This window comes from Carassius auratus, chromosome 1, assembly GCF_003368295.1.
Source record: "Carassius auratus strain Wakin chromosome 1, ASM336829v1, whole genome shotgun sequence".
NCBI classification, from domain to species: domain Eukaryota; kingdom Metazoa; phylum Chordata; class Actinopteri; order Cypriniformes; family Cyprinidae; genus Carassius; species Carassius auratus.
Genome location: NC_039243.1, coordinates 14570561 through 14583670, shown reverse-complemented (window position 1 = coordinate 14583670; position 13110 = coordinate 14570561). Strand labels below are relative to the sequence as shown.

The 13110-nt window shown below is 36.5% G+C and overlaps 1 protein-coding gene across 1 annotated transcript; it reads left to right on the top strand.

The window, feature by feature from the left end:
• The first annotated feature begins 1575 nt into the window (after positions 1 to 1575).
• txna (thioredoxin a) lies at positions 1576 to 4462 on the top strand. The gene is made up of 5 exons (XM_026249900.1): positions 1576 to 1733; positions 3007 to 3111; positions 3197 to 3262; positions 3813 to 3878; positions 4132 to 4462. The coding sequence occupies exons 1-5, from the start codon at positions 1710 to 1712 to the stop codon at positions 4195 to 4197; spliced, it is 327 nt and encodes a 108-aa protein (XP_026105685.1). The 5' UTR covers positions 1576 to 1709; the 3' UTR covers positions 4198 to 4462.
• The last annotated feature ends 8648 nt before the right edge of the window (positions 4463 to 13110 follow it).

Below are 13110 nucleotides of genomic sequence, written 5' to 3'. Positions count from 1 at the left end.
AAACACCTAGGAAACGGTAAACAAAGCAAGACAGGCCCACTTCACAATGAACACTCTTTAGAGCTGCAAACTGATTAGATAGGAGAGGCTTTCATCAAGGTTACCCAACAGAAAATGCTAATTATAGTCTTTCTGTAAAACTGTGTTGGCTTTTAAATTGAATATCGGGAGTGTGTGTTTTCAGCATGTTTTGTCAGTCCACAAAATGTCTGCTGTTTTTTTTTTCTAACTACATAATTATACATTATAATTTTTTTTATGGCAATTATGAAAATACATCTGTAAAGGTTTTCATTCATCCAGGTGTTTGTAAAACAATTCAGTTAGTTTAATATTTAATTGGTAAGAACATTTTGTTGTAATACCATTCCAAAATCTTTAGCATCATTTCAGTGTAATGTGTAAACAGCAATAAACTGGATGTTTAATCTATTCTATGTTCCACAGATTAGGATTAGATCTCATCATAATATTAAACTAATATTATGTTCATATATCAGACAAACTTTTAATGCTTTGCTATACGACCGCCTTCATATGACCTGAAAGCAGTTGTAAATGGAAGGCTTTCTTTCCAAATGATGGAGACAAACACCTGGAATCTCTGAATAGCTACTAGCCTGGATGAAGGATGAAGGATGCAACAGAAAGAGAAGGACAGAGGCCGTGATTGGTTTCTGTGGCAACATCGTACTCAGAGACTTCAAAGAGCCAGGCCTAATTATTCCAGATCCCATAACAACACACATCACCATCATCTCATGTATTTTCATCAGTGTTCAAAGAAAATGATTAACATGATTGAATGGGATGGAATGAGACATCACAGAACAGGCTGAGTTGAAATGGAAAGCGGTCCAAAAGAGCAGAAAAAAGGAACAGTGCATGGAACTAGACATGAAAATTAACCTATGTAATAAATTTAATTTAATTATTGATTTATTGATCATTTACTTATTGTTTTTAGTAGATATCAATCATTACCGGCAGTCAATTAAATATTTATTATTTTAACATGAGTATTCTATGCAAATGTTTATTTTTTCCACAGCTATTTCCAAATATATAAATCTACATTGTGATAATAAGAAACTACTCCAATTATCAGTTCAGGACGAGTTAAATTGCAATACTAGAAAATACCAATTGCTGGCTACTAAAATGTGTTTTAATATAAATGTACAGTCACTGTAAGGTTAACACAAGTGAATTCTTAAATTGTAAATCACAGTGTGGTTTATGCAAATTTAAAAGGGGTTGGGAAAAACAATGCAAATAACAAAGTGCAGCTTAAACTATAATAATGCAAAGCTGTTTATCCATATAAATACCAGGTTTGACTCTTTTGTTAGATGCTTTTAACCTCTTGAGAAGTTGTCAGATGTTGACAATTTACTTGAAATGTTGGATTTACTTGAAATTGAACAACTTCTGTAAAACACTCGAGACATTTTCCTGGAAAAAACCCTACAGAAACCTATTGCAGCAAGAATGTCCAGTGCTACTCCCACACTACAAAGACCCAAACACTGAGGCCGTTTGTGGCCTGTTGTCCGCCAGGCGTTTCTGGGCAGGGCTTTCTGAATGAACCGAAGCTTTATAAACTACACGCTTGAGTCAGGCGGAGCAGCAGACAGAGAAGGCTCACTTCTGGGCGAGACGTCAGGAAGGTTTGTTCTTCGAGCTCGGGACAGCAGTAAAGCGATAAAATGATCATCATCATTGAAGATCAGGTAAGAGCGCTGCTCGGATTCAATGGACACATCAATTTTATAAAAGATAAATATATTTTAACTAAATTAGCAAAATCGCGCGGTACGACTTGAGGACACGTTTCGCTGACTAACGGCACGAGAGCCTGTAATTGCCCATAAAATCGATTTCTTTTATGTTTGTTGAAAATTCAACAGCTGTCTGTGAGAATTCACAAAGTATCAGTAACGTTAAGCAATAAACTTCAATAATAAGTCCGTTCAGATTGTGGGTGTAAATAATATAAGGTTAGTTAGCCTATCTGCTAATGTCTAACGTAACGTTACCTAGCCTCTACGGCACCCGAAAGCTAAAATGCATAGTTTCCCCCTATGAAATTCAGCTTTCATGTGATGTTATTCGCACTGCAACATTTATGTTGTAAAATAATGATCCAACGCGCGTGAAATCAAATGACATAACGTTAGTTCTGCTGCAGCTGCATGCCGCTTCGTTACGTAACCCTCATCTTACGGTGACTGAGTGTGGTCAAAACCTACGTTTGAAAAAAATAAGTTCTCATTCTTCCTTTAACCTAGCTAACACGCTCTTGTAGCATTTACAATTTATTTCGGTGATCGCCATAGACAGTAAGGTGATCGCGGCCTGATGAGACCAAGCGCGCCATCGTCACGTGGGTTTGACTCCTCGAGGTCTTTTTTTTTTTTTTTTTTTTTTTTTTTTTTTTTTTTTTGCACAGCAGCAGTTGATCATTTGCCGCATTAAATGAGGCAAATAATTACTACAAGGACGCCATTAAATGTCGGTAAATTTATTCTCTTACTGTCTGTTTTAATGTAGTCACATTAAATAATTTGATTCCGTCTTATACAGATACATGTAGTAATTCTTACAAAAGTATTGGCCTAAGTGGTCTACCGATGTGGTGTGTTTTAACCTAGTTAATGATAGCAAATGAAATAGTCAAGGTATAAGATAAATCAAACCATCATTTTACTCCATTCATTTAAAGGAATAGTTGTCCCCAGCCAAGAAGTTCCAAACCTGTATGAATCTTTATTTTGCTCAACACAAAAGAAGGTACTTTGAAGACATGTTGCTCCCAAACAGTTGATGGTAGCCATTGACTTCCATTGTTTTTTTTCTACTACGGAAATGTTTGCTTAGCAACATTTCTTCAAAGTATCTTTTGTGATGAAAGATCAAGTGCCCACAGCAACGCAGTCTGATTTTAAAGAATGGCATATTGCAATGATGACACCGCAAACATTGATCATTGACTTGTGTTCACAGGATGGCTTTGACAAGGCTCTTGCTGAGGCAGGTGGTAAGCTTGTAGTGGTTGATTTTACAGCTACGTGGTGCGGGCCTTGTCAGAGCATCGCTCCATTTTACAAAGTAAGGAACCAACTTAAAGTCACTATATTTGAGTCGTTGGACTGACTTATTTGACTCAATTTCTCTTTGTAATTCCTTACTTCAGGGCCTGTCTGAAAATCCTTCCTATGCTAATGTGGTCTTCCTTAAAGTGGACGTGGATGATGCACAGGTGAGTGTGTGTGTGTGTGTGTGTATATATATATATATATATATATTAAAATTTAAAAAAAATTATAATATGACTCGTACTATAAGGTTATCTCATGCTTTTCACATTTTCTAGGTTTCTCATTTGTCATAGTGGTCCAGTGTGAAACTTTTTAGACTGAAACTGTGGTAGCCAGAAGGAATTCAATCATTATTTCACCATAATTCAAATCAATCAATGGAATGGGAGGAAAAGCTTTGGCTTTTTTATGAACCTTATTGTTCATTACCCTTCAACCATAGGTTAGGCCTAAATCCATTTAAATGGATTTAAAAAAAATTTTTTTTTGGTAAGAGGAATGTGTTTTTAATATGCTGTGTTGGCTCATGATATAAACCACTAGAGGGTAGTAGAATAACATAAAATATGATCTGGTTCCATCCCAATCGAAACCAAAAGTCTGATGTTGATGCTTTTTCTGAGTGTGCCCTGCAGTTACTAAATAAAAGAAGTTGGATAAGGGCAGGAAAGCTTCCTGAGGAATATTAAAGTGGTGTTCTGTGTTTTGCAGGATGTAGCCCAGTCTTGTGAGATAAAATGTATGCCAACATTCCACTTCTACAAGAACGGGAAGAAGGTTTGTTCTGTTGTCTTTCCTCTAGTTGAATTAATAAGTCACATATTTCCACAGGTCCTTAAAAAGCCTTGAGTCTTAAATTTTGTTTTATCAGATTTAAGGCCATAAAAATTATTAAATGAGTCGAGAAATTGAACAAATAATAGTCACATTAGTACAAAGTTCAAGATATTTCTCTGTAAATATGCAGAGTTTGAATTTACTTCCCATTATTGTTAGGATGATTTAATCTGCTGTTTTTTTTCTGTTGTAGCTGGATGAGTTCTCTGGGTCCAACCAGGCTAAACTGGAAGAGATTTTGAACCAACACAAAGGCTAAGCCTGATACAACCCACTCTTAAATGTTTCCTGTGCAGCATAAGCAATTTTACAAACGATAACACCACACTTGTTTTGTTATACTCAAAGGACTTTCATTTTCTAGTCATTTGTCAGTGATTTTAGCAGGTCAAAATCTGCCTTACAAAATCTTTCAACCATAATGAATACCTCTGTATGTTTCTGTGTTCACTTGTAACTCTGAGATGTTTTTTTCCCAACGTCAATAAACGGAATTAAAGAAATAAAATAGAATGTTGATTTTGTGCTTTAGAAGATTCCAAATTTGTTCTACATCAGGTATGGATTTCTCCACTTGTTCGTTCATTGTCCCAAGCCCTGATATAATGGATGCCTGTTGTTGGCCAGGTCTCTTTAGGCATTTTATTGTTTAAGGTTTCTTAAGTGCTTTTGTCCACAGAATTTTATTTAACTTTTTTAGCTGCATAAATAGTTTGTGGTCAGCTTGTTAATGGTGGTTTAAATTGTGGTAACAATCACGTTTATCTAGCAGTTTCTACTCTAGTGTCTTTTTATAAGCAAGGACATTTTTACATCCTAAACAACAGGTTATACAGAAAGAGTGACTGTTTCGATGGTATGGCGTGTGTAAATTACATCTAGTCAAACAATGTGAATGGTTTACTCTATTTTGTTGCTTCATATACAACTTTGTACGGTTGTGTATGTAAGGATAATACATTTCAATATTTGATCATGTTTGGGTCACAGGTACTTTTCTTGGTTTTAGGCCAAGAAATAGGCCTTTTGTGCACATAGAAGTCTTAGATCTTTGAGTTAATCTCATGAAAAATGGGGACAAAAACAAGTGTTGCGTTTTAATAATTTTGTCTCGTGTGTGTGTGTGTGTGTGTATATACAGGTGCTGGTTATCAAAAAGTTTACTTCACTAATTCCGTTTGAAAAAGTGAAACTTGTATATTATATTCATTTATTACATGATGTATTTCAAATATTTATTTCTTTTAGTTTTGATGATTACGGCTGACAACTAACAAAAATCCCAAGTTCAGAAAATTAGAATATTACTTAAGACCAATACAAAGAAAGGATTTTTAGAAGTCTTGGCCAACTGAAAAGTATGAAAATGAAAAGTATGAGCATGTACAGCACTCAATACTTAGTTGGGGCTCCTTTTGTCTGAATTACTGCAGCAATGAGGCGTGGCATGAGGTCGATCAGTCTGTGGCACTGCTCAGGTGTTATGAGAGTCCAGATTGCTCTGATAGTGGCTTTCAGCTCTTCTGCATTCTTGGGTCTGGCATATCGCTTCTTCCTCTTTACCATACCCTTATAGATTTTCTACGTGGTTAAGGTCAGGTGAGTTTGCTGGCCAATTAAGAACAGGGATACCATGGTCCTTAAACCAGGTACTGGTTTCTTTTGGCACTGTGTGCAGGTGCCGAGTCCTGCTGGAAAATGAAATCTGCATCTCCATAAAGTTGGTCAGCAGCAGGAAGAATGAAGTGCTCTAAAACGTCCTGGTATACGGCTACATTGACATTGGACATCAGAAAACACTGGACCAACACTAGCAGATGACATGGCACTGCAAACTATAACTGACTGGAAACTTTACACTGGACCTCAAGCAACATGGATTGTGTGGCTATCCTCTTTTTCTCCAGACTCTGGGACCCTGATTTCCAAAGGAAATGCAAAATTGACTTTCATCAGAGAACATAACTTTGGACCAGGCAGCAGCAGTCCAGTACTTTTTGTCTTGAGACGTTTCTGACGCTGTCTGTTGTTCAGGAGTGGCTTGACACAAGGAATGTGACCGCTGAAATCCATGTCTTGCACATGTCTGTGTGTAGTGGTTCTTGAAGTACTGACTCTAGCTGTAGTCCACTCTTTGTGAATCTCCCCCACGTTTTTTAATTGGTTTTGTTTCACAATCCTCTCCAGGGTGCGGTTATCCCTATTGCTTGTACACTTTTTTTCTACCACATCTTTCCTTCCCTTTGCCTCTCTATTAATGTGCTTGGACACAGATCTCTGTAAACAGCCAACCTCTTTTGCAAGGACCTTTTGTGTATTGCCCTCCTTGTGCAAGGTGTCAAGGTGCCAGCACCTGTGTGTGTAATATATACATATGAACACTCATACATGACCTTTAGGCACATGGTTCTTTTCATGGGCTTCCCGTTCTGTTTCAAAAACATGTTAGACCACTCAAAATGTACTGTACATGACCTTAAAATAGCAAGGATGAATAATAACGAAATAGGCCTCATTCTCCCACATGCTGTCACATATTCACTATAAGGGTTATCATTTAGGATCTGCCTTATTTATTGTGACTTTATAACAGTTTTCAGTGGTGTTGACATTAAAAAGCAATGCTGTACAAATAGTTGTCCAGATGGCTTTTATACAAGTTAAATGAACAAAATCTGAATGTATGTAACTTTTGTCTATTAAATGAGTTTTGTCATGTCCTGTCAAATGTAACATTTAACAAAAAGTAGCAATTGCATTATTAAAAATTAATAACACACACTGGTGGATTAAACATAGCACTTCTTTATATGGCCATTTGTAAAAACTAATCAGGGTGTTTTCTTTATAGAGGCAAGGAAGGGAGTTTGTTTTTGAATGAGGGCAAACTTACTAAACAAAAATACCCATCTTTTTTTTTTTTTTTTTTCAAAACTTGCCCCACAGAAATTCCCTGGCTGTGTCCTTGTCAAAAGCTCCTCTTTCCTGCATGACTGTTGAATTTATGGCTTTGTTTTGTTCATTTAGTGTAGTATCCATGACAGTTTAACCCATCTGTAACTGTATTAAACAGGAATGTCTGGTTTGAGGCAGGTGTGGTGGTGTCTAGACTAGAGGTCTTAAGGAATATTGATTAATTCTTTATCTTATTTGAAATTAAAACCATTTCACTATGGTCTGTGTGATTTGTTTGGTTCAGGTGGAACCTTTCTAAAACAAGCAGGTTGTGGGGAAAGTTAAACTTTTTTCAAGGACAAGCTGCTTGCTTTGTCTGTTATTCTTTATTTAATTTTTTTTCTATAACATTTCTTAGGGACCGTCCTGTTTTTGTGTTCCCATGTCAGCATGTATTGGTCATTAATTATAACCTAATCCTAGAAGGCAATTAAGTCTCTAAAACCATCATAACATCTTTAACAACCCTCACACCCGACTGGTTGTCAACAATGTTGTTCCAGGACCAAAAAGGAGCAGGAACTTTCTTAGGACCAGGATGCAGGTATTGAAATCTATCTTTATTCTAGCCAAACTTTATCTATTTGCAAAAGATGTGCATTATGCAAGACATTGGTCTTACTTTTTATGCTTCCTTGGCTTTCTTAATTCATATTCAGCACTCTTTATTTAGGGCGTTCATAAGCAAATCATAAACATTTTGTAGATATGGTACTTTAGTGATTTTATTTATTTATTTATTATTATTTTAATTAAAAGCGTATAGGCTAATGATGGTTAATAAGGAAACAGGATGTCTTTAAATCTTATAATTTTGTAACATATTAATGCACATATTGCTTATTATGTGGGCAGTTAACAGGAGCTTGTTCTTGAAGTTGTTCCCATTGTAATTCCTCCATTATGTCCCAGGTGGTAGGGGCGATGAAAACAGACAAGGGGAGTATGCATTCTGGTGTATGGTTGTTTGGGGAAGGTCATACTGTCTGGAGAGAGCATCTGCGTTACTGTTCTTACTGCCAGGGCGATATGTCACTGGAATCGAGTAAAGCAGAGGGACCAGAGAGCTTGGCGTGGATCGAGTCGTTTAGCTCCTTTGATGTACTTCAGATTTTTGTGGTCTGTGATCACCTGGAAAGGATGAACTGCTCCCTCTAGCCAGTGTCTCCATTGTTCAATGGCTGCTTTCATAGACAAAAGTTCTTTATTTCAACCATCATAATATCTTTCTGCCTCAGATAGCTTTCTTTAAAAGAATACACAGGGATGTAGTTTACCAGGTTGGCCATGGCATTGTGAGAGCACTGCCTGGATTCCACAGTCAGAAGCCTCCACCTCCACACTACGAACAGAAGATTGGGATCAGGATGGGGGCTCTGGTAAACCTGACCTTAAGGGTACCTCCGTAGGTTGAGTTTGGTGTATATTGTAGTCTCACGGAGCTGTTCTATGGCTGATGGAACCAGTGGCAAGTGCTATCGGAGCTTTACAGTGACATTATTCAGTCCTCCATAATCAATACAAGGCCTCAGTCCTCCATCTTTTTTCTCCACAAAGAAAAACCCTGCTGCAGCTGGTGAAGTAGAGGGCCGAATGAATACTGAACTTAAAGGGTTAGTTCATCCAAAAATGAAAATTATGTCATAAATAACTCACCCTTATGCTGAATTTTTTGAAGCATCGAAAATACATTTTGGTCCAAAAATGGCAAAAACAATGACTTTATTCAGCATTTTCTTCTCTTCCGTGTCTGTTGTGAGAGAGAGTTCAAATCAAAGCAGTCTGGATATCCGGTTCGCGAACGAATCATTCAGTTCACCAAATCGAACTGAATCATTTTAAACGATTCGCATCTCTAATACGCATTAATCCACAAATAACTTAAGCAGTTAACTTTTTTAATTTGGCTGACACTCCCTCTGAGTTCAAACAAACCAATATCCCGAAGTAATGCATGCACTCAAAAAGACACACTGAACTGAACTGATTCTTTTGGTGATTGATGCTGAACTGATTCTGTGCTAGTGTTATGAGCGCGGATAAACCGAAGGCTTGAATCAAGGGCAATCATCGCAAATGACGGCATTACGTCGAGCGCAAAAGAACCGGTGAACCGTTTTCTTCAACCGGTTTATTGAATCTAACTGTCCGAAAGAACTACTGGTGATCCGAAAACCGATGCAACCGGTTCTTCACTCGTGAACGAGTCAGTCTATTGTTCGTTATCTGGCTCGGCTCGGTGTTCATCTTCACAGCCGTTCAGTCAGTGTACTGTTTGAGTACATGAATTACTCTGGGATATTGGTTTGTTTGAACTCAGAGGGAGTGTCAGCCACATTAAAAAAGTGAACAGCTTAAGTCATTTGTGGATTAATGCATATTAGAGATGCGAATCGTTTAATACGATTTAGTTCGATTTGGTGAACTGAATGATTCGTTCGCGAACCGGACATCCAGACTGCTTTGATTTGAACTCTCTCTCACAACAGACACGGAAGAGAAGACAATGCTGAATAAAGTCGTCGTTTTTGCCCTTTTTGGACCAAAATGTATTTTCGATGCTTCAAAAAATTCCAGGTCACATGGGCTACTTTGATGATGTTTTTCTTACCTTTTTAACCATGGACAGTATACCATACACACGGCTTCAATGGAGGGACTGAGAGCTCTCGGACTAAATCTAAAATATCTTAAACTGTGTTCCGAAGATAAAAGGAGGTCTTACATGTTTGGAACAGCATAAGGGTGAGTTATTAATGACATAATTTTCATTTTTGGATGAACTAACTCTTTAAGGCCTCTTCAGTATATTTCTCCATGGCTTGGTTCTCATATCTGGACAAAGGGTAAATTCTACTCTTGAGAGTCATTGTATTGGGTTGTAGGTTAATGGTACAGTCCCAGGGGCGGTGGGGTGGAAACTGCAGAGCCTTGGTTTTACTAAAGACCTCTGTCAGATCGTCATAACAGTGGGGAACCTTAACTGTCTTGTCACTCGTGGGACTTTCTATGCTGGTCGTGTAGCATGGTTGGGGAACTAGGGAAAAACAATGACTCATACAGAAAGTATACCACTTAATCAACTCACCCTGAGGAAATGACGGGGTCGTGAACAGATTGAAATCCTAGGATTACTTCATGCTTGGTGGAGTCAAAGACATACAGGGAGAACAATTATTGATGAAATAGACAAACTTGGATAGTCACTGACTTAGTTTGATGACTAATTCTGTTTCCAGTCGAGGTATGAGTAACAGCTTTAATCTTGATGGGTGGATTGCCTGGTTGTGAAAGTTGTGACTCTGATCTGTTCTCTTAGCTTTGAAAATGAACATTTTGTAACCATTTACTATGTCTCAATTAATAAAAAATATGTATGTGAAAAAAAAAACAATTGTTCTCTCATTCACTTGTATTATACTGGAAAATACTATTATATTCTGTATAGTATATATGGTATTCTGTTGTATTCATCAAAAGTAATCTTGTGTTCCACAAAAGAAAAAAAAAATCACAAAGGTTTTTTGGTGAATTGTTTTGTTAAATCTGAAGCTGGTGTGTCATAAGGGAGAAATCCAATGCTGTTGGGGCCATAATTTTCACTTTCAGTCTTTATTGTTCTCAAGAGACAGTTTGTTGTTTAGACAGCAGCATACATAGCCTACAAACATAATTAACCATGAAGCAGGAGCTCCGGGATCCACTGACCTGAAAAATTTCACACTGCAATTCACTGTCTCAACAGAAAATGATATTTCTAGTGGATGTTACTCACTTTCTGTGTGCCTTTCTTTTATCTGTTTTTTTTTTTTAATTTCCCATTTTGTGTTTCTAAGTAACATTTAGTACAGCATGTAAATTAATATCTTAACTCTTGAACATATCATCAGAGAAGATTGCAAGGGGAGCCAAAGTTATTTTGAATAAGTTAAATGAATAAAAAGTAATGATGTATTTGGAAAAATTAATTATAATAAATACGGCAAAGTTCCAAAAAGTAATAAGAATTGTCAGTTTTGATTACATGGTGACTGTATTATTGAAATTTCACTCTCACTTTTTGTGGTATGTGAACAGATGGTTTTGGGACTAGCTTTTGGTCAATTGAATGATTATAATTTATATTTGGCTACAGACAGTTTGTGAGGATTTAATAAATGAAATGACATGTACAATTGAAATATTTTTTTTTAATCTGTCATTTAATATATAACACATACAATAATAATATGTAATGAACTAAGTTCTCTAAACCAATTTTAGCAGGGGAAAATCTGACTGATCATGAACCCACTGAGAGCAGCCTCACCTCGGCCATATCTTCTGGAATTTGCAGTTGGCTCTGATGTCTCTAGTGGTTAAACTCAAGATAAAATTCAATAAATAATATTTTATATAAATAATACTAGTTTTTAGTATTGGGAAACAGTGTGTGCTCATGATGATGGTGATTTTAGTTATATTGTTCCACCTTTAGATGGAGACAAGGGACAGTTTTTATGAGTCATAAGTAAATACTTTTATATTGAAAGAGACTGAAACGCTGAACAAGAACGTTTTTTACTCATCACACATAAATAATCACACTCGCTCAGTCCATCTCTCTCTCTCTCTCTCTCTCTCTCTCTCTATCTATCTCTCTCTCTCTCTCTCTCATGATACACAACTCCACACAATATGCTGATTTTAATAAAGTAAGACAATAAGCTTTTAATGAAGCAACTCAACTTTCCTTCCTAGTTCTAAAGTGAAAGTTTTGAATTTGTTAAGGAGGATTGAGCTCAGCTGTTAAACCAAAGAGAATAGAAGAATAGAAGACCAAAATTGGCGGCTGCTGTTTTGGAGTGAAAATTCCAACTGGAAAACTGTACAGATACACAGAAGTAGACAGAATAACAGTGAAAGAGAAGTCAAAGTGGAACAAAAGAATGCAATTTTGGGCAATCCACTATTAGTGTTAAAGTAAAAATTATGATGTATTTACAAAGGCATCATGCTCATGTGATATTGCTCATTTAAACTAGCTATTTTAGATTTTGATTTGACCTGTGATTGCTGGGTTTGAGTCATCCAGTTTAATTAATAAATGATTCAATCAGCACAAATGCAGAGATTAGTATTAGCTAATATTAGTATTTATTTCCTGTTTAATATTCTGACCATTTTTGTCACTGATTAGGCAGTGTAGGCTAGTATCCATGATTGACAGTTTACCCTACAATCATTAAACAGGAATGTTTGGTTTCAAGAAGATAGGAATGCTGATCTACTTTCCAGTCCTAAGCATACTTTGTCTTTTTTGCATATTTTGGCAATGAAAACTATTTCATGGTCTGTGCAGTTTGTAAGGGCTGTGCAAAAGCTTTCTAAGTCCAGCAGGTTGTGGAGAATGAAGTCAAACTTCTTTCTAGGCCAAGCTACTTGCTTTTATCTTATGACCAGTGTTAGGGAAAGTTACTTTGTTTTTAAAAAATAAAAATGTGTGAAGGCCCTTTCACGCCAAAAGTGAAACGAATGCACCTCAGCCATTCTGGATTAGCATGAAGCATAGAATGCAGGAGAAAGTTCAACACTCTTCAGCAATGAAACAAAAAGAAATAAAAACAAAAGTCATGTTTATTTTAAGTAATTTTTGCTTATTAATATTGCTGAATTGGATTATCGAATGTCAGCAGCAAAGATATTGATTAATAAAATGGGATTAAATGCACAAAAGACATTTGTGTTATTTAATACATTTAAAGGAAAACGCCACCGTTGTTCCATATTCTGCTATGTTCCCTCAACTTAGACGAGTTGATACATACCTCTCCCGTCACAGTGCGTGCATTCATTCGGATAAACTATAGAATATGGAAACATGGAAAAATGGTGATGTTTTCCTTTAATTATTGCAGGTTTGCATTGCACTGCTTTCATTTCTTTTTTCACCTCTGCGCTTACTCCTGATTTCTCTAAACACGGGGACAGGAGAGCTTTAAGTCAATGAATGGGAATTATTTATTTGAAAAAGTAACTCAGATATTTTATTGTAAATTAGAAAGTAGTGCATTACTTTACTAGTTACTTGAAAAAAGTATTACATTCTGATATTCTGATATAAACAGTTTCTTTTGGTTTGACTTCAGAGGACCAACCGGCACGTCCTGTTCCTGGGTCAGCATGATTACTTGAAACAACAAACCTGTCAAGTTATAACACAAACTCTAATCATTGT

Bases quoted from the DNA above. Each gene is read 5' to 3' on its own strand.
- txna (XM_026249900.1), top strand. From the start codon at position 1,710: ATGATCATCATCATTGAAGATCAG. The intron at 3,263-3,812 runs GTGAGTGTGTGT...TGTGTTTTGCAG, and splicing joins TGGACGTGGATGATGCACAG to GATGTAGCCCAGTCTTGTGA. The intron at 3,879-4,131 runs GTTTGTTCTGTT...TTTCTGTTGTAG, and splicing joins TCTACAAGAACGGGAAGAAG to CTGGATGAGTTCTCTGGGTC.